This window comes from Bactrocera dorsalis, chromosome 2 (genome assembly GCF_023373825.1).
Source record: "Bactrocera dorsalis isolate Fly_Bdor chromosome 2, ASM2337382v1, whole genome shotgun sequence".
Classification (NCBI taxonomy): domain Eukaryota; kingdom Metazoa; phylum Arthropoda; class Insecta; order Diptera; family Tephritidae; genus Bactrocera; species Bactrocera dorsalis.
In genome coordinates, this window is record NC_064304.1 from 70873972 (window position 1) to 70901523 (window position 27552).

The 27552-nt window shown below is 36.2% G+C and overlaps 1 protein-coding gene and 3 long non-coding RNA genes across 4 annotated transcripts in view; 2 read left to right on the forward strand and 2 right to left on the reverse strand.

Annotated features, from left to right (window-relative positions):
- LOC125776765 (MICOS complex subunit MIC10-like) overlaps positions 1–17138 on the forward strand; it is a 35186-nt gene extending 18048 nt beyond the window's left edge. Inside the window, exon 2 of the mRNA XM_049450334.1 lies at positions 16948–17138. Within this exon, the coding sequence (XP_049306291.1) occupies positions 16948–17078 (131 nt within the window). The 3' untranslated portion in view covers positions 17079–17138. The remainder of the gene's footprint in view (positions 1–16947) is intronic.
- On the forward strand, positions 1318–14542 carry LOC125776776 (uncharacterized). The gene is made up of 2 exons (XR_007421917.1): positions 1318–12768; positions 14077–14542. It is a non-coding gene; the product is annotated as an uncharacterized LOC125776776 (long non-coding RNA).
- Positions 12347–19044, reverse strand: LOC125776827 (uncharacterized). Its single transcript, XR_007422003.1, has 2 exons — positions 18630–19044; positions 12347–12428 (listed from the first exon to the last, which is right to left on the reverse strand). It is a non-coding gene; the product is annotated as an uncharacterized LOC125776827 (long non-coding RNA).
- Positions 14804–15088, reverse strand: LOC125776806 (uncharacterized). The gene is made up of 2 exons (XR_007421981.1): positions 15029–15088; positions 14804–14911 (listed from the first exon to the last, which is right to left on the reverse strand). It is a non-coding gene; the product is annotated as an uncharacterized LOC125776806 (long non-coding RNA).
- Positions 19045–27552: the final 8508 nt, after the last annotated feature.

Genomic DNA, 27552 nt, shown 5'->3' on the forward strand with positions numbered 1-27552 from the left:
TAAAGACGCATTTGGGTGTTAAATTACGTTTATTGTTTTGTAAATCTTCTTTAAGAGGAGAACCTGCTTTAGAACCTTTAAAAAATTAAATTTTTCTTTAAAAATTATTAAGAATATTTCCCCAAAGTTATAGATGAGAATTCGAAATATTGTCGAAGCTAGAAGGGAAATAATGACCGAGCGTTTAGCAGATACATATGTATAAGAGCGTTTGGGTAGAGAGCGAAAACTTTGACGCGCGATTTCTCGGTTTTTCATTTTTGCGATTTTTCTTAATTGGCGGGCAGGGTAGAAAAAAAACTGAACGTCATATGGAATTGAGGCAAAATTTATTATCTTTGGCATTAAATTATCTTCTATTTAAACTAAAAAAACTAAGAAAAGTTAAGATTGAACATATATTTAAAGTAAATTTTTTTTTATCCAAAACCACTTTTTTCAAATTTTAAAACTTTTTAGAATTTTACATTTTTTTTTATCTTCCTAAATTAATTTGAACATAAGTTATAAAATAATATGAATCTCTTTGATTTTTTTGTTTCCGATAGAAATCTCGACCTGCATCCTGCCCGCCGTCTGGCATATGTACATGTGAGAAGCATCTTACAATTGCTTCCCAAAGGCAAAATGTAAAAGATTTCGTATCACAAAAATTTTCGGAAGATGTTTAAATATATAACTATAAACCCTAGAAATTTCGCTTTAATCAATAATTTATTTCCCTCCAAAAAAAACCAAAAAACGATTTTATTAAGCCTCTAAAGCAAACTTTCCTCTTAAATATCCGCATTTTTTCTCGAAAACTCAATAATTAAGACATTTCGTGTTTTATTCTCATGTTTTCTTCTATAGAAATAAAGATAAATTAATTCGTAACAATAAAATAACTTGATTTCTTAACTTATATTTCAAAACTGTGTCCGACTATCTTCTTGATTTGTTTCTGCCAAGAAAACCGATAAAATTTGTTTCCGTGACGCCCAAAACCCATTCAAATTCTGTTTCGAATATCAAACCAATAATATCTGAATTCATGACACCTACTGTTTTTATACTCTCGCAACAAAGTTGCTAAAGAGAGTATTATAGTTTTGTTCACATAACGGTTGTTTGTAAGTCCTAAAACTAAAAGAGTCAGATATAGGGTTATATATACCAAAGTGATCAGGGTGACGAGTAGAGTTGAAATCCGGATGTCTGTCTGTCCGTCCGTCCGTCCGTGCAAGCTGTAACTTGAGTAAAAATTGAGATATCATGTTGAAACTTGGAACACGTATTTCTTGGCTCCATAAGAAGGTTAAGTTCGAAGATGGGCAAAATCGGCCCACTGCCACGCCCACAAAATGGCGGAAACCAAAAACCTAAAATAAAGTGTCATAACTAAGCCATAAATAAAGATATTAAAACGAAATTTGGCACAAAGGATCACAAATGGGCGTGGCGTCGCCCACTTATGGACCAAAAACCATATCTCAGGAACTACTCAACCGATTTCAATGAAATTCGGTATATAATATTTTCCTAACACCCTGATGACATGTACGAAATATGGGTGAAATCGGTTCACAACCACGCCTTCTTCCAATATAACGCTATTTTGAATTCCATCTGGTGCCTTCTCTGTATAATATATACATTAGGAACCAATGATGATAGCGGAATAAAACTTTACACAAATACGGTATTTGAGCTGAGGTATCCCTTGTGGAAAAATTGTCGTGATCGGACTATAACTTTTCAAGGTCCCTGATATCGAACACGAAGAACTCAGTGTCTAACCTAACGTAACCTAATTTTTCACCGAAAATGTCGGTAAATCTCTCAGAATTTAATTCTAATTAATTTTACAACAAAATAAAAAAAATGTGTAAATAACGGATAATGAAATCTCGATTATCACTTTATCATGCGAGAGTATAAAATGTTCGGTGACACCCGAACTTAGCCCTTCCTTACTTGTCTTCTTTAAATTTAATAAACAACAAATTGTGTACTCACAACGTGTCGTAAAATAATAAATTTCTATACTAGTAGTTTAAAAAATTTGCTGTTGGATTGCATACTAAAATAAGTTTACGCAAATGCAACTCTGAACGCTTTATTTTGGATCGTTATAACTTTATGAGACTATGTGAAACCCCTAAGATTAATATTGTAAAATAATGACATAAATAAACATTTATAACTCAAGAACGGTTGAACCGATTTGGCTGAAAATTGGTGGGAATTAGCTTAGAAGCAATGCAAGGACATAGGATAGTTTTTATCTCATTATTCAATTCAATTCAAGTCATAAATACAAAAATTATATTTCAAATCAAAAGCATTGGTTCAAAATTCATGTAAGAATCATTTGAAATTTTTAGTAATTAAAAAATAGAAAGAAATAAGAAAAAATTTTCATATCCATACAAGCTTAGTACGAGTATAACCCGATTTTACTTCTGAACCAGCCAGTTTTTTCACCTAACGGTTGTACGTATCACCTAAAACTAATCGAGATAGATATAGGGTTATATGCATATGTATATACAACCAAATTTGCTGGGGCAAATCTGTATGATAACCCCGCTCATTACCCATGTAACGCTACCGTTAAAAACTACTAAAAGCTCGATAAATCAATAACTAAATACGCCAGAAATATTAAATTTTACCACAAAGATGATGGGCGTGGCACCACCCATATTTGGTGAAATCCCTATTGCCCTATTGTGAAAATGGATGAAATCTGACAACAACAACACCTACTTCTCATATAGCACAATTTTAATTTCCAATTAATTACAAACATTTTGTAAATCCAATAAAAACTGTTCAAGCCCTTAGGTACACCCCGGTAATTGTAGTTGACGTTTGACCCAAAGGTCGGTCAATGTTTGATATATAAGTATATAATAACTGAAATTAATCGGTAATCCTTCTCTCATAATGGTATGTCTATAAACCAAAAATGGGTTGAATCGGGTCACATACTTAGCCTTTACCCCCATATACCTAATATAAAGATTTTCGGACTTCAGGGTCACTTTGTACCGCATATATTGACCAACATCTGAGTTATCTCAATGAAAATAAGAGAGCGTGTTTTATTCATAACATTGTATCTTTTTGCCTAAATTAGATAAATTTGGGCGAAAACTTGGTCTAGACGCTATATAAATAATATTGACTGCTATATATGATTGGGTTTACATCTTATAGTATTTCAATGGCTTTGATTCTTGCAAAAGTATAAAATGTTGGGTTGCACCCGACCTTAGCCCTTCCTTACTTGTTGTTAATGCTATTTTTAAGATTTAAAGGAGATGTAGTTGCTAATTTTGCTTCGGAATCTGCTAGTGTGTTTCCTTGTATGCCGATATGACTGAGTATCCATGAGAGTTTAACTTTTCCTATATTGGCGGTATGTATATTTCTGATTCGGCAAATCGTGTCAGTGGCAAGCGTGCTGCTTCTGCTAAAAATACTGAGGCAAAAGATGCTAGTATAGCAAACGTAATTGTTGCATAGTTATTAACAACGCTGCTTAGAACCATCAGTGTAGAGAGTTTTCCAATTAGTGTAATTTCTTAAAATTTCCGAAAAAAGTTGTAAATAAACTTTAGGTGATGTGCTTTCTTTTTTATATGTATATGATCAAGTCCAAAATAACGCAAGATTGGGTTAGATTACATGGAGGAGCACGAAAGCGGGCAACTGCTGGGATGGCAGCAGGATCATCCATTTCTTTTGCCGCATCGAATAGCTTTTGTAAGGCTGGAGCTTGTAAGGGCTTGCACTTTATGTTTAAAATATATTTTTGAGGGCAGCTTTGGTAGATGATCCTTTTGCGAAGGTCAGTTTAGTAGACATGCCTTTTGTGATGAAGTGTAACTTGTTTTCTAAGGTAGGTAAACCAGCTTCAGCCAATATGTTTACGATTGGAGGCAGAAAGATAGAGGTGACCAATATATACGGTCAAATACCTGAGTCTCAGGCTGGATTTCATGTTGCGGTGGAAGCAGCATGTTGACCTGACCATGGACCAAAGACACTGATGGTGTGCAATCGGCTTGCTGGTAAATCCCGGGGGTGTAAAACCAAGGATTTTCAGATGGTTGCACACCATGGAAGTGCGACCAATTATCACTTATAGAGCGGTGGGTTGGGCTCCGAAAGCATAGCATCAGTAGAACTTCAACTATCGAAGTTGCAAAGACTCGCCTGCGTCTGCATGTCGGAATCTATGCGCACATGTCCGAAGGAGTCTGATGCAACTCAATTATATATAATTTGTCAAGTCGCCAACACACTGTGCTCCAGATGACAGCAAAGGTAAGGTAATGTCTTCCCAACGTATATAAAAGCTAAGTGGCGTCATACCACTGGCTCTTCTCCCTAGGGATAGCATTACCAAAAAGGTGAACTTCACTAGAAGGTTTAAGATTACCCTCAGCAGCAAGGCCGAATGGAGCGACTCGGCTCTAGAGGTACTGCTTAGGGACAGTACAATCAGGTGGTACACCAATGGCTCGAAAACGTCGGAGGGAATTGGCGCAGGGGTCGCAGTACTACGTGCAAAACTCTCCATATCTGTGGGTAAGTCTCCGAGCATATTCCAAGGTATTTGCTATAAGTCGAGTTAAACCTCAAACGCAACTATCGCAATGAACGTATAACTATACTAAGCGATAGCCAAGCGGCACTCAAAACGATCTCTTCGTACGAGATAAAATCACTATTGGTGCAGGAGTGTATAGAACGACTGAATAGTCTTTTAAAATTTAGCCAAGTGCATCTTATTTGGGTGACAGGCTTGCCCGCTCTGCAGCATCCACCAACTTGGTAGGACCAGAACCTTTCATAGCGGTTGGTCCCCAGACAAAGGAGCTGCTCCGTAATGATGAAACAGTGGGTAGGGAGAAGCATTCGCAACAACTCCCGCGCATGCGCCATGCAAAGTTGCTAATGAATGATACAACCTTAAAAGGTTTAAATATGTAATCAACCTCCCAAGGGAAAAGCTCAGGCTACTGGTCTCCTTCTCAAGAAGCACTTATTTAACATGGGCCCAGCTTCTTGTGCAAATTGCCGCTTCTGCGACTTGAAGTCTGAAACATCAGAACACCTGCTAATGGACTGCACTGCAGTTTGTAGGCGCAGGATTAAGGCCCTTGGAACCATGTTTCCAAATAGGGATCACATTGCCTCAATAGCACCTAGCAGTATATTGGAACACATCAATTTGCTGGGGCTAGTTCAGACGTTGTGAGTTAGAGGAGGGCACAATAGAGGTCGCTGTGCAAAATCCTCATTTACTTGTCTAATCTATTCTATTTTGATAAAAAATTGTATGATAAACAGCTTTGTTTATCACATCAAAGTAGATTAAATATTATTAAATATCCCTGTGGTCATTCCATGTATACTTATGTTTAAATATATAGCCTAGAATTTTAAGACTATTACGTTATTTATATTACTGCTATTAAAACTTAATATATAGGGGTGCTGCGAAATCCAAGACAGAATTGCTTAGCTGTCAAAATTGCATACCAATTCTGATTTTCAATGGTGTCACAGAATTTGATTGGATTTTAACCTTTTCGAACATACGCAAAACCAATATTCGTGACAAAACTTGCAAATGAATTCATTTGGAAGCAATTCTATTAAACTTTTTAATAAGTTTCGAATTAAAGGAAGATTTTAAGAGATAACACCTATCGAATGAATAAAGACGCATTTGGGTGTTAAATTACGTTTATTACGTTTTGTAAATCTATTATCTTTAAATACCCGGATTTTTTTTTCCAAAAACTCAATGATTAAGACATTTTGTGTTTTATATTTGTGTTCCTATAGAAATAAAGATAAATCAATTCGTAACAATAAAATAACTTGATTTCTTAACTTACATTTCAAATCCGTGTGCGACTATCTTCTTGCATTGTTTCTGAAAGCAAAACCGATAAAATTGGTTTCCGTGGCACCCAAAACCGATACAAATTCTGTTTCGAATATCAAATAAATAATCAGGGGTGTTGTGGAATCCAAGACAGAACTGCTTAGCTGTCAGAATTGCAAACCAATTCTGATTTTAAATGGTGTCACATAATCTGATTGATTTTTTGTCTTTTCGAACATACGCAAAACCAATATTCGAATCAGCTGCTTACTAATGTGACAAAACTTGCAAATGAATACATTTGGAAGCAATCCCTTTAAAGTTTTTAATGAGTTTTTAAAAGATAATATTTATCGAATGAATAAAGACGCATTTGGGTGTTAAATTACTTTTATTGTTTTGTAAATCTTCTTTAAGAGGAGAACCTGCTTTAGAACCTTTAAAAAATTAAATTTTTCTTTAAAAATTATTAAGAATATTTCCCCAAAGTTATAGATGAGAATTCGAAATATTGTCGAAGCTAGAAGGGAAATAATGACCGAGCGTTTAGCAGATACATATGTATAAGAGCGTTTGGGTAGAGAGCGAAAACTTTGACGCGCGATTTCTCGGTTTTTCATTTTTGCGATTTTTCTTAATTGGCGGGCAGGGTAGAAAAAAAACTGAACGTCATATGGAATTGAGGCAAAATTTATTATCTTTGGCATTAAATTATCTTCTATTTAAACTAAAAAAACTAAGAAAAGTTAAGATTGAACATATATTTAAAGTAAATTTTTTTTTATCCAAAACCACTTTTTTCAAATTTTAAAACTTTTTAGAATTTTACATTTTTTTTTATCTTCCTAAATTAATTTGAACATAAGTTATAAAATAATATGAATCTCTTTGATTTTTTTGTTTCCGATAGAAATCTCGACCTGCATCCTGCCCGCCGTCTGGCATATGTACATGCGAGAAGCATCTTACAATTGCTTCCCAAAGGCAAAATGTAAAAGATTTCGTATCACAAAAATTTTCGGAAGATGTTTAAATATATAACTATAAACCCTAGAAATTTCGCTTTAATCAATAATTTATTTCCCTCCAAAAAAAACCAAAAAACGATTTTATTAAGCCTCTAAAGCAAACTTTCCTCTTAAATATCCGCATTTTTTCTCGAAAAGTCAATAATTAAGACATTTCGTGTTTTATTCTCATGTTTTCTTCTATAGAAATAAAGATAAATTAATTCGTAACAATAAAATAACTTGATTTCTTAACTCATATTTCAAAACTGTGTCCGACTATCTTCTTGATTTGTTTCTGCCAAGAAACCCGATAAAATTTGTTTCCGTGACGCCCAAAACCCATTCAAATTCTGTTTCGAATATCAAACCAATAATATCTGAATTCATGACACCTACTGTTTTTATACTCTCGCAACAAAGTTGCTAAAGAGAGTATTATAGTTTTGTTCACATAACGGTTGTTTGTAAGTCCTAAAACTAAAAGAGTCAGATATAGGGTTATATATACCAAAGTGATCAGGGTGACGAGTAGAGTTGAAATCCGGATGTCTGTCTGTCCGTCCGTCCGTGCAAGCTGTAACTTGAGTAAAAATTGAGATATCATGATGAAACTTGGTACACGTATTTCTTGGCTCCATAAGAAGGTTAAGTTCGAAGATGGGAAAAATCGGCCCACTGCCACGCCCACAAAATGGCGGAAACCAAAAACCTATAAAGTGTCATAACTAAGCCATAAATAAAGATATTAAAATGAAATTTGGCACAAAGGATCACAAATGGGCGTGGCGTCGCCCACTTATGGACCAAAAACCATATCTCAGGAACTACTCAACCGATTTCAATGAAATTCGGTATATAATATTTTCCTAACACCCTGATGACATGTACGAAATATGGGTGAAATCGGTTCACAACCACGCCTTCTTCCAATATAACGCTATTTTGAATTCCATCTGGTGCCTTCTCTGTATAATATATACATTAGGAACCAATGATGATAGCGGAATAAAACTTTACACAAATACGGTATTTGAGCTGAGGTATCCCTTGTGGAAAAATTGTCGTGATCGGACTATAACTTTTCAAGGTCCCTGATATCGAACACGAAGAACTCAGTGTCTAACCTAACGTAACCTAATTTTTCACCGAAAATGTCGGTAAATCTCTCAGAATTTAATTCTAATTAATTTTACAACAAAATAAAAAAAATGTGTAAATAACGGATAATGAAATCTCGATTATCACTTTATCATGCGAGAGTATAAAATGTTCGGTGACACCCGAACTTAGCCCTTCCTTACTTGTCTTCTTTAAATTTAATAAACAACAAATTGTGTACTCACAACGTGTCGTAAAATAATAAATTTCTATACTAGTAGTTTAAAAAATTTGCTGTTGGATTGCATACTAAAATAAGTTTACGCAAATGCAACTCTGAACGCTTTATTTTGGATCGTTATAACTTTATGAGACTATGTGAAACCCCTAAGATTAATATTGTAAAATAATGACATAAATAAACATTTATAACTCAAGAACGGTTGAACCGATCTGGCTGAAAATTGGTGGGAATTAGCTTAGAAGCAATGCAAGGACATAGGATAGTTTTTATCTCATTATTCAATTCAATTCAAGTCATAAATACAAAAATTGTATTTCAAATCAAAAGCATTGGTTCAAAATTCATGTAAGAATCATTTGAAATTTTTAGTAATTAAAAAATAGAAAGAAATAAGAAAAAAATTTCATATCCATACAAGCTTAGTACGAGTATAACCCGATTTTACTTCTGAACCAGCCAGTTTTTTCACCTAACGGTTGTACGTATCACCTAAAACTAATCGAGATAGATATAGGGTTATATGCATATGTATATACAACCAAATTTGCTGGGGCAAATCTGTATGATAACCCCGCTCATTACCCATGTAACGCTACCGTTAAAAACTACTAAAAGCTCGATAAATCAATAACTAAATACGCCAGAAATATTAAATTTTACCACAAAGATGATGGGCGTGGCACCACCCATATTTGGTGAAATCCCTATTGCCCTATTGTGAAAATGGATGAAATCTGACAACAACAACACCTACTTCTCATATAGCACAATTTTAATTTCCAATTAATTACAAACATTTTGTAAATCCAATAAAAACTGTTCAAGCCCTTAGGTACACCCCGGTAATTGTAGTTGACGTTTGACCCAAAGGTCGGTCAATGTTTGATATATAAGTATATAATAACTGAAATTAATCGGTAATCCTTCTCTCATAATGGTATGTCTATAAACCAAAAATGGGTTGAATCGGGTCACATACTTAGCCTTTACCCCCATATACCTAATATAAAGATTTTCGGACTTCAGGGTCACTTTGTACCGCATATATTGACCAACATCTGAGTTATCTCAATGAAAATAAGAGAGCGTGTTTTATTCATAACATTGTATCTTTTTGCCTAAATTAGATAAATTTGGGCGAAAACTTGGTCTAGACGCTATATAAATAATATTGACTACTATATATGATTGGGTTTACATCTTATAGTATTTCAATGGCTTTGATTCTTGCAAAAGTATAAAATGTTGGGTTGCACCCGACCTTAGCCCTTCCTTACTTGTTGTTAATGCTATTTTTAAGATTTAAAGGAGATGTAGTTGCTAATTTTGCTTCGGAATCTGCTAGTGTGTTTCCTTGTATGCCGATATGACTGAGTATCCATGAGAGTTTAATTTTTCCTACATTGGCGGTATGCATATTTCTGATTCGGCAAATCGTGTCAGTGGCAAGCGTGCTGCTTCTGCTAAAAATACTGAGGCAAAAGATGCTAGTATAGCAAACGTAATTGTTGCATAGTTATTAACAACGCTGCTTAGAACCATCAGTGTAGAGAGTTTTCCAATTAGTGTAATTTCTTAAAATTTCCGAAAAAAGTTGTAAATAAACTTTAGGTGATGTGCTTTCTTTTTTATATGTATATGATCAAGTCCAAAATAACGCAAGATTGGGTTAGATTACATGGAGGAGCACGAAAGCGGGCAACTGCTGGGATGGCAGCAGGATCATCCATTTCTTTTGCCGCATCGAATAGCTTTTGTAAGGCTGGAGCTTGTAAGGGCTTGCACTTCATGTTTAAAATATATTTTTGAGGGCAGCTTTGGTAGATGATCCTTTTGCGAAGGTCAGTTTAGTAGACATGCCTTTTGTGATGAAGTGTAACTTGTTTTCTAAGGTAGGTAAACCAGCTTCAGCCAATATGTTTACGATTGGAGGCAGAAAGATAGAGGTGACCAATATATACGGTCAAATACCTGGGTCTCAGGCTGGATTTCATGTTGCGGTGGAAGCAGCATGTTGACCTGACCATGGACCAAAGACACTGATGGTGTGCAATCGGCTTGCTGGTAAATCCCGGGGGTGTAAAACCAAGGATTTTCAGATGGTTGCACACCATGGAAGTGCGACCAATTATCACTTATAGAGCGGTGGGTTGGACTCCGAAAGCATAGCATCAGTAGGACTTCAACTATCGAAGTTGCAAAGACTCGCCTGCGTCTGCATGTCGGAATCTATGCGCACATGTCCGAAGGAGTCTGATGGAACTCAATTATATATAATTTGTCAAGTCGCCAACACACTGTGCTCCAGATGACAGCAAAGGTAAGGTAATGTCTTCCCAACGTATATAAAAGCTAAGTGGCGTCATACCACTGGCTCTTCTCCCTAGGGATAGCATTACCAAAAAGGTGAACTTCACTAGAAGGTTTAAGATTACCCTCAGCAGCAAGGCCGAATGGAGCGACTCGGCTCTAGAGGTACTGCTTAGGGACAGTACAATCAGGTGGTACACCAATGGCTCGAAAACGTCGGAGGGAATTGGCGCAGGGGTCGCAGTACTACGTGCAAAACTCTCCATATCTGTGGGTAAGTCTCCGAGCATATTCCAAGGTATTTGCTATAAGTCGAGTTAAACCTCAAACGCAACTATCGCAATGAACGTATAACTATACTAAGCGATAGCCAAGCGGCACTCAAAACGATCTCTTCGTACGAGATAAAATCACTATTGGTGCAGGAGTGTATAGAACGACTGAATAGTCTTTTAAAATTTAGCCAAGTGCATCTTATTTGGGTGACAGGCTTGCCCGCTCTGCAGCATCCACCAACTTGGTAGGACCAGAACCTTTCATAGCGGTTGGTCCCCTGACCTTAAAGGAGCTGCTCCGTAATGATGAAACAGTGGGTAGGGAGAAGCATTCGCAACAACTCCCGCGCATGCGCCATGCAAAGTTGCTAATGAATGATACAACCTCAAAAGGTTTAAATATGTAATCAACCTCCCGAGGGAAAAACTCAGGCTACTGGTCTCCTTCTCAAGAAGCACTTATTTAACATGGGCCCAGCTTCTTGTGCAAATTGCCGCTTCTGCGACTTGAAGTCTGAAACATCAGAACACCTGCTAATGGACTGCACTGCAGTTTGTAGGCGCAGGATTAAGGCCCTTGGAACCATGTTTCCAAATAGGGATCACATTGCCTCAATAGCACCTAGCAGTATATTGGAACACATCAATTTGCTGGGGCTAGTTCAGACGTTGTGAGTTAGAGGAGGGCACAATAGAGGTCGCTGTGCAAAATCCTCATTTACTTGTCTAATCTATTCTATTTTGATAAAAAATTGTATGATAAACAGCTTTGTTTATCACATCAAAGTAGATTAAATATTATTAAATATCCCTGTGGTCATTCCATGTATACTTATGTTTAAATATATAGCCTAGAATTTTAAGACTATTACGTTATTTATATTACTGCTATTCTTCTTCTTCTTCTTTACTGGCGTAGACACCGCTTACGCGATTATAGCCGAGTCAACAACAGCGCGCCATTAAAACTTAATATATAGGGGTGTTGCGAAATCCAAGACAGAATTGCTTAGCTGTCAAAATTGCATACCAATTCTGATTTTCAATGGTGTCACAGAATTTGATTGGATTTTAACCTTTTCGAACATACGCAAAACCAATATTCGTGACAAAACTTGCAAATGAATTCATTTGGAAGCAATCCCTTTAAAGTTTTTAATAAAATTCGAATTAAAGGAAGATTTTAAGAGGAAACATTTATCGAATGAATAAAGACGCATTTGGGTGTTAAATTACGTTTTGTAAATCTATTATCTTTAAATACCCGGATGTTTTTTTCAAAAACTCAATGATTAAGACATTTTGTGTTTTGTATTTGTTTTCCCTTATAGAAATAAAGATAAATCAATTCGTAAAAATAAAATAACTTGATTTCTTAACTTACATTTCAAATCCGTGTGCGACTATCTTCTTGTATTGTTTCTGAAAGCAAAACCGATAAAATTAGTTTCCGTGGCACCCAAAACCGATACAAATTCTGTTTCGAATATCAAATAAATAATCAGGGGTGTTGTGGAATCCAAGACAGAACTGCTTAGCTGTCAGAATTGCAAACCAATTCTGATTTTAAATGGTGTCACATAATCTGATTGAATTTTTGTCTTTTCGAGCATACGCAAAACCAATATTCGAATCAGCTGCTTACTAATGTGACAAAACTTGCAAATGAATACATTTGGAAGCAATCCCTTTAAAGTTTTTAATGAGTTTTTAAAAGATAATATTTATCGAATGAATAAAGACGCATTTGGGTGTTAAATTACGTTTATTGTTTTGTAAATCTTCTTTAAGAGGAGAACCTGCTTTAGAACCTTTAAAAATTAATTTTTTCTTTAAAAATTATTAAGAATATTTCCCCAAAGTTATAGATGAGAATTCGAAATATTGTCGAAGCTAGAAGGGAAATAATGACCGAGCGTTTAGCAGATACATATGTAACGGGTGATTTTTTTGAGGTTAGGATTTTCATGCATTAGTATTTGACAGATCACGTGGGATTTCAGACATGGTGTCAAAGAGAAAGATGCTCAGTATGCTTTGACATTTCATCATGAATAGACTTACTAACGAGCAACGCTTGCAAATCATTGAATTTTATTACCAAAATCAGTGTTCGGTTCGAAATGTGTTTCGCGCTTTACGTCCGATTTATGGTCTACATAATCGACCAAGTGAGCAAACAATTAATGCGATTGTGACCAAGTTTCGCACTCAGTTTACTTTATTGGACATTAAACCAACCACACGAATGCGTACAGTGCGTACAGAAGAGAATATTGCGTCTGTTTCTGAGAGTGTGGCTGAAGACCGTGAAATGTCGATTCGTCGCCGTTTGCAGCAATTGGGTTTGTGTTATTCGACCACATGGAAGATTTTACGCAAAGATCTTGGTGTAAAACCGTATAAAATACAGCTCGTGCAAGAACTGAAGCCGAACGATCTGCCACAACGTCGAATTTTCAGTGAATGGGCCCTAGAAAAGTTGGCAGAAAATCCGCTTTTTTATCGACAAATTTTGTTCAGCGATGAGGCTCATTTCTGGTTGAATGGCTACGTAAATAAGCAAAATTGCCGCATTTGGGGTGAAGAGCAACCAGAAGCCGTTCAAGAACTGCCCATGCATCCCGAAAAATGCACTGTTTGGTGTGGTTTGTACGCTGGTGGAATCATTGGACCGTATTTTTTCAAAGATGCTGTTGGACGCAACGTTACGGTGAATGGCGATCGCTATCGTTCGATGCTAACAAACTTTTTGTTGCCAAAAATGGAAGAACTGAACTTGGTTGACATGTGGTTTCAACAAGATGGCGCTACATGCCACACAGCTCGCGATTCTATGGCCATTTTGAGGGAAAACTTCGGACAACAATTCATCTCAAGAAATGGACCCGTAAGTTGGCCACCAAGATCATGCGATTTAATGCCTTTAGACTATTTTTTGTGGGGCTACGTCAAGTCTAAAGTCTACAGAAATAAGCCAGCAACCATTCCAGCTTTGGAAGACAACATTTCCGAAGAAATTCGGGCTATTCCGGCCGAAATGCTCGAAAAAGTTGCCCAAAATTGGACTTTCCGAATGGACCACCTAAGACGCAGCCGCGGTCAACATTTAAATGAAATTATCTTCAAAAAGTAAATGTCATGAACCAATCTAACGTTTCAAATAAAGAACCGATGAGATTTTGCAAATTTTATGCGTTTTTTTTTTTAAAAAAGTTATCAAGCTCTTAAAAAATCACCCTATATAAGAGCGTTTGGGTAGAGAGCGAAAACTTTGACGCGCGATTTCTCGGTTTTTCATTTTTGCGATTTTTCTTAATTGGCGGGCAGGGTAGAAAAAAAACTGAACGTCATATGGAATTGAGGCAAAATTTATTATCTTTGGCATTAAATTATCTTCTATTTAAACTAAAAAAACTAAGAAAAGTTAAGATTGAACATATATTTAAAGTAAATTTTTATTTATCCAAAACCACTTTTTTCAAATTTTAAAACTTTTTAGAATTTTACATTTTTTTTATCTTCCTAAATTAATTTGAACATAAGTTATAAAATAATATGAATCTCTTTGATTTTTTTGTTTCCGATAGAAATCTCGACCTGCATCCTGCCCGCCGTCTGGCATATGTACATGCGAGAAGCATCTTACAATTGCTTCCCAAAGGCAAAATGTAAAAGATTTCGTATCACAAAAATTTTCGGAAGATGTTTAAATATATAACTATAAACCCTAGAAATTTCGCTTTAATCAATAATTTATTTCCCTCCAAAAAAAACCAAAAAAAACGATTTTATTAAGCCTCTAAAGCAAACTTTCCTCTTAAATATCCGCATTTTTTCTCGAAAACTCAATAATTAAGACATTTCGTGTTTTATTCTCATGTTTTCTTCTATAGAAATAAAGATAAATTAATTCGTAACAATAAAATAACTTGATTTCTTAACTTATATTTCAAAACTGTGTCCGACTATCTTCTTGATTTGTTTCTGCCAAGAAAACCGATAAAATTTGTTTCCGTGACGCCCAAAACCCATTCAAATTCTGTTTCGAATATCAAACCAATAATATCTGAATTCATGACACCTACTGTTTTTATACTCTCGCAACAAAGTTGCTAAATAAAATTTGTTTCCGTGACGCCCAAAACCCATTCAAATTCTGTTTCGAATATCAAACCAATAATATCTGAATTCATGACACCTACTGTTTTTATACTCTCGCAACAAAGTTGCTAAAGAGAGTATTATAGTTTTGTTCACATAACGGTTGTTTGTAAGTCCTAAAACTAAAAGAGTCAGATATAGGGTTATATATACCAAAGTGATCAGGGTGACGAGTAGAGTTGAAATCCGGATGTCTGTCTGTCCGTCCGTCCGTCCGTGCAAGCTGTAACTTGAGTAAAAATCATGATGAAACTTGGAACACGTATTTCTTGGCTCCATAAGAAGGTTAAGTTCGAAGATGGGCAAAATCGGCCCACTGCCACGCCCACAAAATGGCGGAAACCAAAAACCTATAAAGTGTCATAACTAAGCCATAAATAAAGATATTAAAGTGAAATTTGGCACAAAGGATCACATTAGGGAGGGGCATATTTGGTCGTAATTTTTTTGGAAAAGTGGGCGTGGCCCCGCCCCCTAAAAAGTTTTTTGTATATATCTCGGAAACTACTATAGCTATGTCAACCAAACTCTACAGAATCGTTTCCTTCAGGCATCTCCATATACAGTTCAAAAATGGAAGAAATCGGATAATAACCACGCCCACCTCCCATACAAGGTTATGTTGAAAATCACTAAAAGTGCGTTAAGCGACTAACAAAAAACGTAAGAAACACAAAATTTTACGGAAGAAATTACAGAAGGAAGCTGCATCCAGACTTTTTTTAAAAATTGAAAATGGGCGTGGCGTCGCCCACTTATGGACCAAAAATCATATCTCAGGAACTACTCGACCGATTTCAATGAAATTCGGTATATAATATTTCCTTAACACCCTGATGACATGTACGAAATATGGGTGAAATCGGTTCACAACCACGCCTTCTTCCAATATAACGCTATTTTGAATTCCATCTGATGCCTTCTCTTTATAATATACACATTAGGAACAAATGATGATAGCGGAATAAAACTTTACAAAAATACGGTATTTGAGCTGAGGTATCCCTTGTGGAAAAATTGTCGTGATCGGACTATAACTTTTCAAGGTCCCTTATATCGAACACGAAGAACTCAGTGCCTAACCTAACGTAACCTAATTTTTCACCGAAAATATCGGTAAATCTCTCAGAATTTAATTCTAATTAATTTTACAGCAAAATAAAAAAATATGTAAATGACGGATAATGAAATCTCGATTATCACTTTATCATGCGAGAGTATAAAATGTTCGGTGACACCCGAACTTAGCCCTTCCTTACTTGTTTTTTTATCGGTTTCAATTCTGATTCCGACATCTATCAGGAAATCCAGGTCCCGGATGTCGGGTATAAGTCTGCAGGTTCACAGTTCTTTGGTTGAGATTTGCCACCGTTGCTGCCATATAATTATGATCTTTCTCTCCTCTCTCTTTTTGGTTTCTGTAATTGCCGCTGATAGCTCATATAATCTCATGAACTTGATGATTTGATCGTCATCAAGTTGTTAGCTACTCCTACCACTATATGGTCATCCGCGTATGCTATTAGTAAAGAAATTTCCCCCAAAAAATTGGGAGGAGCAGCTATATTACAAGCTTTTAATAACGCCTTATTAATTAATAAGCATCGACTTCCTGATTGTTCATAAGTAATATTGGCCAAACAAAAAATCCAGATGAATTATTGCGCAATCGATAGCGTGATCAAAAATGTGAGATGATAGAAAAACTGCAAAAAAACTATTACTGGTTTCAATATTTATTTGCTACGCGGCATCGAAGTGAGAATGGTATCTGTGGTATAAAAGCTTTTAAAAAGTGGGCGTGATCGCGCTAAACGGAACAATATGGAGAACGTATGCTAATTCAAAAGTAGTAGATTACAATTTTTAAAATAGTATAGCTCTTCATTATACAACGTATTTAATTTAAACAAAGACTTTTTATTTATTCTTATTTCTTTATTTCTTTCTTTTTAGCAACCGGGTTATTTGTGGGTGTCACTTTTTCACTTTTGATGCTGAAAAGAAAATCTTGGCCTTTATTAATTGGATCGGGATTTGGTGTGGGCGTAGCTTTTAAGACATGCGAAAAGCATTTAAATGTCTAAAATATGTGTAAATTAACTTGTTTAAAAGAAATAATAATAAACTGATTATTGCAGGTAAAATATGTTTTTCACTTGTTTTTATAACAATATACATACATATGTACAAGGAGCGTTCGAAAGTAAACAGGACTTTTTGAATCTCGCGCCTCCTGGTGGCGACATCTACATGTCGACTGATGCGTTAGAATCTGCTATCTTTATAGATTGTCCAGTGACATTTCATCGATTGGCAGTGAAATTATTGCGTTTTAAATGTCAGTATGTTGTGTTATCAGTGCGAAAATGAGCTTCGAACCAAAAGCGAAAATTAAATTTTGTTTTAAAATTGGTAAAACTTATACCGAAATAATTCAATTGATGAAACAAGTTTATGGCGATGATTGCCTATCCCTTAGCAGAGAGGACGAGTGGTTTCAACGTTTTCAAAGTGGTCGTGAGGACATAAATGACGATCAACATATGGGCCAATCAAAGTCCGTGATCATCGGAAATTCCATCGAAACTGTGCGGGAATTCATCCAAAAACCTGAAATCCTCATTGAAATTCGTGGAATGGAACGTCTGCAAAATATCGATTTATCGCATTTGGACCGAACATTTGGGCTTACGAATGATGTGCACGGTTTGTTCCGCACAAATTGACTGACGACCAAAAATTGCTCAGAATCCAACATTCGATCGACGCTTGTGACCGATTAATTGGCCAAAAATCACATTTTAAGCATTAACCAACCCCTCCCCGTATTCACCTGATATGGCACCGTGCTACTTCTTTTACTTTTCGGAAAAAAGCATTTGCCCATGAAAGGAAAGCGTGTTGCAGACGTAGAGGCCATTTAGAAGGTTTTCACCTGCATACTGGCGGTCATACATACCGACCAACGAGCTAAAACACTCCTTTGACATGCTTTGGACCGTGCAAAAAGCTGTATTGAAGCAGAAGGATAAATAAATTGATTTTGCCGAAAAAATCATTTGTTCTGTTTGTTCCTGTTTACTTTGGAACGCACCTTGTATATGGTAAACGGGAAAACAAAATGTAAACGGAATATGTTTAGTTTTTTAATTTTAGAAGATCCAATAATAAGTTATGCTGTCCACGGCGAGAGCATTTTTCTGTGAGACACTCTGGGAGATGAGGTCTCGACAGTTGAATTTTCAACTGTTTATATTAAAATTTCAGGAGAAATTGTTCAAATATATAACTTGTACAAGCCATATTAAATTTTCAAATATATGATTGATTTAAAAACGAAAATTCATAAAAATACCTTTTGTTTTTTGTATCTCTGAAACCCACCTAACCCCTTAAATGACGTCGCAAACAAAAATAGGCAAACGTTTTTATAATTCCATTCATGTTTTTAATTAAAGGGAATCTTAGCTTTATTAGAGTAATTAAATATGGTAATTTTATAATAATGCAATATTTTTTGAAATTAAAATATAAAATATACATGTTGTGGAAACCAAGACAGAATTGCTTAGCTGTCAGAATTGAAAACCAATTCTGATTATCAATGGTGTCACAGAATCTGATTGGATTTTAACCTTTTCGAACATACGCAAAACCAATATTCGAATCAGCTGTTTACTAATGTGACAAAACTTGCAAATGAATACATTTGGAAGCAATCCCTTTAAAGTTTTTAATAAAATTCGAATTAAAGGAAGATTTTAAGAGAAAACATTTATCGAATGAATAAAGACGCATTTGGGTGTTAAATTACGTTTTGTAAATCTATTATCTTTACATACCCGGATGTTTTGTTCAAAAACTCAATGATTAAGACATTTTGTGTTTTGTATTTGTTTTCCCTTATAGAAATAAAGATAAATCAATTCGCAACAATAAAATAACTTGATTTCTTAACTTACATTTCAAATCCGTGTGCGACTATCTTCTTGCATTGTTTCTGAAAGCAAAACCGATAAAATTAGTTTCCGTGGCACCCAAAACCGATACAAATTCTGTTTCGAATATCAAATAAATAATCAGGGGTGTTGTGGAATCCAATACAAAACTGCTTAGCTGTCAGAATTGCAAACCAGTTCTGATTTTAAATGGTGTCACATAATCTGATTGAATTTTTGTCTTTTCGAACATACGCAAAACCAATATTCGAATCAGCTGTTTACTAATGTGACCAAACTTGCAAATGAATACATTTGGAAGCAATCCCTTTAAAGTTTTTAATGAGTTCCGAATTAAAGAAAGATTTTAAGGGATAATATTTATCGAATAAATAAAGACGCATTTGGGTGTTAAATTACGTTTATTGTTTTGTAAATCTTCTTTAAGAGGAGAGCCTGCTTTAGAACCTTCAAAAAATTAAATTTTTCTTTAAAAATTATTAAGAATATTTCCCCAAAGTTATAGATGAGAATTCGAAATATTGTCGAAGCTAGAAGGGAAATAATAACCGAGCGTTTAGCAGATACATATGTATAAAAGCGTTTGGGTAGAGAGCGAAAACTTTGACGCGCGATTTCTCGGTTTTTCATTTTTGCGATTTTTCTTAATTGGCGGGCAGGGTAGAAAAAAAACTGAACGTCATATGGAATTGAGGCAAAATTTATTATCTTTGGCATTAAATTATCTTCTAATTAAACTAAAAAAACGAAGAAAAGTTAAGTTTGAACATATATTTAAGTGAACATTTTTTTTAATCCAAAACCACTTTTTTCAAATTTTAAAACTTTTTGGAATTTTACATTTGCGAGAAGCATCTTACAATTGCTTCCCAAAGGCAAAATGTAAAAGATTTCGTATCACAAAAATTTTCGGAAGATGTTTAAATATATAACTATAAACCCTAGAAATTTCGCTTTAATCAATTATTTATTTCCCTCCCAAAAAAAAAAAAAAAACAAAACAACGATTTTATTAAGCCTCTAAAGCAAACTTTCCTCTTAAATATCCACATTCTTTCTCGAAAACTCAATAATTAAGACATTTCGTGTTCTATTCTTATGTTTTCTTCTATAGAAATAAAGATGAATTAATTCGTAACAATAAAATAATTTGATTTCTTAACTTATATTTCAAAACTGTGTGCGACTATCTTCTTGATTTGTTTCTGACAGCAAAACCGATAAAATTGGTTTCCGTGACGCCCAAAAACCATTCAAATTCTGTTTCGAATATCAAATCAATAATATCTGAATTCATGACACCTACTGCTTTTTTCGATTGGTTTCAATTCTTATTCCGACATCTATCAGATTCCACAACACCCCTGAATGTCTGAATTCATGATACCTACTGCTTTTTTGATCGGTTTCAAGTCTGATTCCGACATCTATCAGATTCCACAACACCCCTGATAATCAATGCTACAGTTTTACACACGATGTAATATTGAAACATAATACTATATAAAATCATAAAATGTATGGGTCTAATTATTGAATCCGTGTTGTCCGAAAAACTTGACAATTCGATCGAAAATTATTACATTGAAATCATTGAAACTGTGTTTGCTTGCCGACTCGATAAAATACATTCCGTGGCTAATAGATGGCGCTAATTTCGAAATCATTGAAACTGCAAAATCGAAAATATATATCGAAATCTATCCGTTGAACTGCGTTATAACCCTGACAGACGATCAAAATTAATACGCTTTAAGCAACGTTAATTCGCGTTGAAATTTTGTGGTGACAGACAGTAGATTTGTGCTACGGACTAACGTCGTTTTGAAATTTGTATAGATAGCTTCTGAAACGCCCATGCCCGCTTAATATTTGGGCCAGGTGGAAATCCAAGTCCCGGATGTCGGGTATAAGTCTGCAGGTTCACAGTTCTTTGGTTGAAATTTGCCACCGTTGCTGCCATATAATTATGATCTTTCTCTCCTCTCTCTTTTTGATTTCTGTAATTGACGCTGATAGCTCATATAATCTCATGAACTTGATGATTTGATCGTCACCAAGTTGTTAGCTACTCCTACCACTATATGGTCATCCGAGTATACTATTAGTAAAGAAATTTCACCCAAAAAATTGGGAGGAGCAGCTATGTATATTTAAAGCTTTTTATAAAAATCACCACGAAGTTATTAAAGGCATAAAATTAAATAACGCCTTATTAATTAATAAGCATCGACTTCCTGATCGTTCATAAGTAATATTGGCCAAACGAAAAATCCAGATGAATTATTGCGCAATCGATAGCGTGATCAAAAATGTGAGATGATAGAAAATCTGCAAAAAAAACTATTACTGGTTTCAATATTTATTTGCTACGCGGCATCGAAGTGAGAATGGTATCTGTGGTATAAAAGCTTTTAAAAAGTGGGCGTGATCGCGCTAAACGGAATAATATGGAGAATGTATGCTAATTCAAAAGTAGTAGATTACCACCCCTATCATGCATTTCGATTACGTTCCCGCTCTACGCTCCGCCGGAGTCGAAATTAGGTATCATGCGTTGCGATTGGATTGAAAAAAGAAGAGGAAGAGCTATAACTCTTTCGAAATCAGCTGTTTGCTTTGAAATATGTGAAACTGGAACATAACAAAGCAAAAATACACAAATTACTGCTGTTCAAAGAAAATAAATAAAAGTAAAATTTTTATATTGTTATTTTTTTTTATTAAACGTAACTATGGAATCTTTATCCGCGGCGATATTACTGGTTGAGGAGGAGAGCAGCGCATCTCAGAATGCTGGGGTGAGAATTGAAAGGAGAAGATTACGAGATATGTGCGATCCCTTCCAGATGAATGACGGGCTGTAAGTAATTGCACGTGAAAGTAGACATTTTTCTTACAATTTGTTTACTTATTTAGATTCAAAAAAACTTTCGTCTGAATAAGGACGCATTCAAGTATGTCCTAGATACGTTTGCAGAAGAAACGACGGCAAGAAAATTTGATGCTCTTTCCAAAAAGCCTGCACATCTTCCTTAGGACGCTGGTGGAAACCGTTGGCTATATCTAGCTTACTCTCCATCATATCTGCCAATTTTCCATATTGCTCTGCTGTTGTTGTTTTTGACCTGAAAGCATATCAAAAAACACCACTAAAACTGGAAATATCGTGTGTTTTACAACTTTTAAATACAAGTTTTACTTACATTTTTAGAAAATTAAAAAAAAAAATTACGCAAATAATAAAATTTTCGCAGCAAAATAAAAACACAAAAAGTTCTCCGCCAACAAAATTGCAACTTAGCAAAACGGAGCTACGATCGAAATGCATGATAGGCAGAATTGTAAATTTCGAAGTTGAACTGAACGGGAACGGAACGCATGATACCAAAGTCGCCAAACGGAGAAAATTTCAATCCAAGTCGAAATGCGTGATAGGGGTGTACAATTTTTAAAATAGTATAGCTCTTCATTATACAACGTATTTAATCTAAACAAAGAATTTTTATTTATTCTTATTTCTTTCTTTTTAGCAACCGGGTTATTTGTGGGTGTCACTTTTTCACTTTTGATGCTAAAAAGAAAATCTTGGCCTTTATTAATTGGATCGGGATTTGGTGTGGGCGTAGCTTTTAAGACATGCGAACAGTCATCGACTAAACACCGCCGTGTGCATACGTTTGCTCTCTTTCGCGGATCTCGTCTGACTTTCTCACCCGCTTCAGTGCAGTTATCTTTAATTATTCTTCTTTTGCGCTCTATCCCACGTGTTTCTTTTGTTTGTGCGAACAAAGGTATACTCTACCAAGTGACAAGTGACTAATAACCTAAAAGTGCAACATGCCCCCCCTGGGCTACTAACCTAGGGGAAAACAGGTTTGCCCTGCTTTCCTCTAGTCCACAATCAAAAAGGAAAAAAGCCAACAAATCTGTTGAAAAGTTTCCTGATCTCCCTCTTGTAAACATTACAAAGAACGACGATCCTAAGTTCATTGTATTAAAATCGTGCGACAACAACAAGCGCCTATGACGTTTTTCATGTTTTTTGGTACATAAAGCCCTTAACGCCAAAAGTAAAGATGTGAAAATCATAGAGATGAGAGATGGAAATCTCTTGCTACTCGCAAAAAATAAAAAAATTGCCGAAAAGTTCATCTACATCAAAAACCTCTCAGGCATCTGCCAAATCGAAGCAAAATACCATGAGCAACCTAATTGTGTCAAAGGCACAATTTTCGCTCCGTTCCTCAATCACGTCCCAGACAACGAAATTGTGGAAGGCTTAGAAGCATATGGTGTAACATTCATTTACAGATTTCAGAGAAAAACTGAAGGAGTTCTAACACCAACAGGTGCGTTACTTTTAACCTTTGAAAGCTACAAACTTCCCGAAAAAATAGATGTTGCATGGAGAAAAATTTCTGTTCGCCCATATTTCCCCAACCCAATGCGTTGCAAATCTTGCCAAATGCTTGGCCATACACTAAAGCATTGCAAAAATCTCCCATCATGCGTCAATTGCAATTTCCCTCCGCACGAAGAAGAAAAATGCTCAAGATTAATGTGCGCAAATTGTTCTGGTGAACATCCCGCGTCCTCAATTAGTTGCCCAAAATTCCAACAAGCAAAAGAAATATTAAAAATAAAAACGGAAGAAAAGTGCAGTATGCGCGAAGCAGCAAAGAAATACAGAGCGCAAGCTCCCTCCCCCACTCCTCTTCAATCATTCTCCGAAATTACTAAGCGACCTGCTCCACCAATCTATACACCATCCACCTCTTCATTAAAATCAAATGCAATAAGCCTTACCCCTTTATCCCCATCCCCTCAATGTACTAATACCGATCTTCCCACCTTTCTAAACTCTCAGCTCAGTGAAACAATGAAATCCACCTTAGCAAGCGCTAAGTTAAATGACATTGCGCAATTCGCTAATGGCTCAAGTCTTAAACATTCGTCTTCACGCGACTAGACGCGCTATGCCAAGCATAGTTTACTCATAGTTGCCAAGACTCAATTTTCTCTCCCCACTCACTAACTATTTATATTTCTCCCTTCTCTGTTTCTTGTCTTTACTTTTTTCGGTATGCTGTCGATCATACAATGCAATATGAACGGTTATGCCAACAATTATCACGAACTAGAAACTCTTATCAATTCTTACACTCCATCCATGATCTTCCTTGATGAAACTCATATCCACATAATCAATCTGCTCACACGCCAAAATCCTACGTAGGCTATTTTAAGAATCTCCCGCACGTAACAACAAAAAAACAAGGCGCTGCTATTTTAATAAGAAGAAGCATACCCCACAAAGTACTACCTGTTCGGTCTAATCTCTCAGTAGTTGCCATTGAAATTAATGCACCAACAAAACTAGCAGCAGCTTGCATCTACATTCCATCCACACAAGATTTTGCTTCTTCTAATATTCTGCAATTGATAAACCAATTAAATAAACCACTTATTTTAGGAGGAGATATAAACGCCTGGAGTACAATATGGGGATCTACGCTCACAAGCTCAAGAGGCGAAAAAGTTGAAGATGCGCTACTTGCATCCAATATTATCTGTCTTAACGATGGATCCGCCACACATTTTTTCACCCACAACACCTTCTCCAATATTGATGTCACGTTTTGCTCCACTAATATAGCGCCCCAATGCACATGGCAAGTGCTAAATTCCTTGTTTGGCAGCGACCACTTCCCAATATTCATACAAATAAATCCGCGCAACAATCAAAATACGAGTACATTTAAATTTACATCTAAATTCAAAACTGATGAAACTGATTGGAAAAAGTTCAGACAAATATGCAATAATCTTTGTGAGACCACCCAAGTTTTCTCCAACTCGAACCAGGAGTCTGCTAAAATTTCGAGAATCATTCGTACCGCTTCTCACTTTTCCATCCCTCGAACGCTTCCCAACAAAAGTAGGAAAAATATTCCTTGGTGGAACGCTGACTTGTCCAGACTACGGCTCACCAAGCAGAATTTATGGTATGAATACAAGCGAACACGCTCAGCTGAAAACCTGCTCCTTTACAAAAAGGCAAATGCGTTATTCCGACGTTCTGCCAAACATTATAAAAAGAAAAAGTTTGAAAAACTCACTGAGACCATAAACCCCCGCACTAGCCCAAAGAAAATATGGGATGATATCAAAATGCTAACCGGATCTCCTAAGCAGCCTCTATTTTCCTACATTCAAACACAAAGCGGTCCATTAACGGCTCTCGTAGATATTGCCAACCATTTTGCTTCTTTCCTGTCACTCTCTTCTTCCGATGCAAGCTTCTCAGACACGTTCCGCAACCTAAAATCTCAACGAATAAGTATTGAACCACCTATTTTGTACCGTATATCGCCTCCCGCTAAGCAACTAGAGTCGGAAATTCTACTAACCGAACTCGAATTCGCCCTTTCGTCCGTTAAAGGCAAAACCCCTGGTCTTGACAAAATTACCTATCCAATCATTCAAAACTTGCCTATCCAGGCTAAGCATCGTTTACTCAACCTCTATAACAATATATTTGAAAGCGGATGCTATCCTCATGCCTGGAAAACTTCGTGTATAGTTCCTATCCTGAAGCCCAATAAGTCAGCGCTTGATGTCAACTACTATAGGCCGAAATCGCACTTACCCTGTTTGGGAAAACTTCTTGAAAAAGTTATAGTTAACCGGCTGATGTGGTATGGCAACAAAAGAAAACTCATAAGCCCCAACCAAACCGCATACAGAAAGAATTATAGCACCCTCGATGCTCTTTTGCACCTAGATCACTTTATATCAAGCGCTCTTTCCTCTAAAAACCATGTCTCAATTTTAGCAATTGATTTTCAGAAAGCATTCGACCGTGTTGGTGCCCATATCGTTCTGAGACAATTAGATAAGTGGAAACTAGGCCCTAAAATCAAGAAATTTGTCAAGAACTTCCTCAGTCACAGGCAATGCAAAGTAAAAACAAATGGTTTCCTGTCCTCCATAGCTCCACTTGACAACGGAACCCCGCTAGGGTCTCCATTATCCGCCTTCCTTTTTATAATAGCTTTCGAAGAGATTACTCAACTCACTTACAACCTTCGCGGCATCGAGTACCAGCTTTATGCTGACGATGTAATTTTCTACACAAAGAATGCAAACCTCACCAATACAGCCCAACTGTTTGAGAATATCTTATCCGATCTATCTATCATCAGGAACTACTATCTCTTACGAAAAAATCAATAACATTACACATTTGTAAAAAACGAACATGCTCAGGTTTACTAACCTATTCTAACAATATTAATATTTGTATGGTAAATGGACTTAAAGTCTTAGGGCTAGTACTAGACTCTATATATAGCTTTAAGGCCCATTGTAAGCATATTAAGGACTGTCTCTTAACGCGACTAAATATAATAAAATATCTAACGTCGAAAAAAAGTTTATTTCATCCATTAACGCTTATCAACGTCACCAAGGCTCTAGTGATTTCCAAGATCGACTACGCTCTACCTATCTTCGGCAACCGCCCGGTTTCTACAATGAAAATACTCTCCTCCCCTTACCATGTAGTCATGCGCAGAAGCATTAGAGCATTTCCAACAATACCACTAAAGAATCTCTTTGCTGAAACTGGCGTGCCAACTATAACAGACAGGACTATCGACTGCACCAGACGTTTACTACCAAAGCTTCTGTTCACGACCAACACTATTCTCGCCAAAGACGTCCACAATGCTCTCTCGAGGAAACGGAAACCTAAGTGCTTGTCAGCCATCGCGCGATGCGTTAACTTTGCCAGGCAACTTGAGTTACCTTCCTATAAATGTTCTCTTGGACCTGAAACTCGTCCACAATGGATGATAAAAAATTCTTCCTTTGCTATTAGGACCCTGCAACTGCCGAAGGATAAGACCTCAAGCGAAAAATACAGGCAACTCTTCGCTTCGGAGAAGTCAAAATACTCCAGTTACGGTTGGAACTTTATATACACCGACGGCTCAAAAACAGCAGACAGCTCAACGTTCGCAGTCACAAAAGAAAATGGTGACTTGATTCGACACGGCACTCTCCACACAATATGTTCATCATTTACGGCCGAAGTCGTTGCTTTATTAGAAGCAGTTACTTATGTAAATTACACCAGGGGAAAGTATATCGTATGCACCGATAGCAAATCTTGCATCGAAGCCATAGAATCGCCGGAAAATACACAAAATGAAATAGTCGCCATACGCAACTATTCTGAAATATCCAAACAAACTGAAACTGATGTGGATCCCGGGACACACAGGGATATCCGGTAATGAAAAAGCAGACGCAGCTGCGAAAAATGCAGCAAATACTCCAACCATAACTTTCGGTTATTTCACAAAACAAGACATTATAACTGAGATTACACGCCTAAGGAAAAAATCAGCAAAAGATAATTGGAGTGGATATATTCGTCACTATTCTAAAATCAACCCGTTCAGAATTAAGCCGACCTACACTGCCGACATCACCTTACGCGCCATCAGGCCCTTTACCCGCTTACGTCTGGGACACACCATAATTACACACGCTTATTTATTGCAACGTGCCCCTCATGGAAACTGCCCAT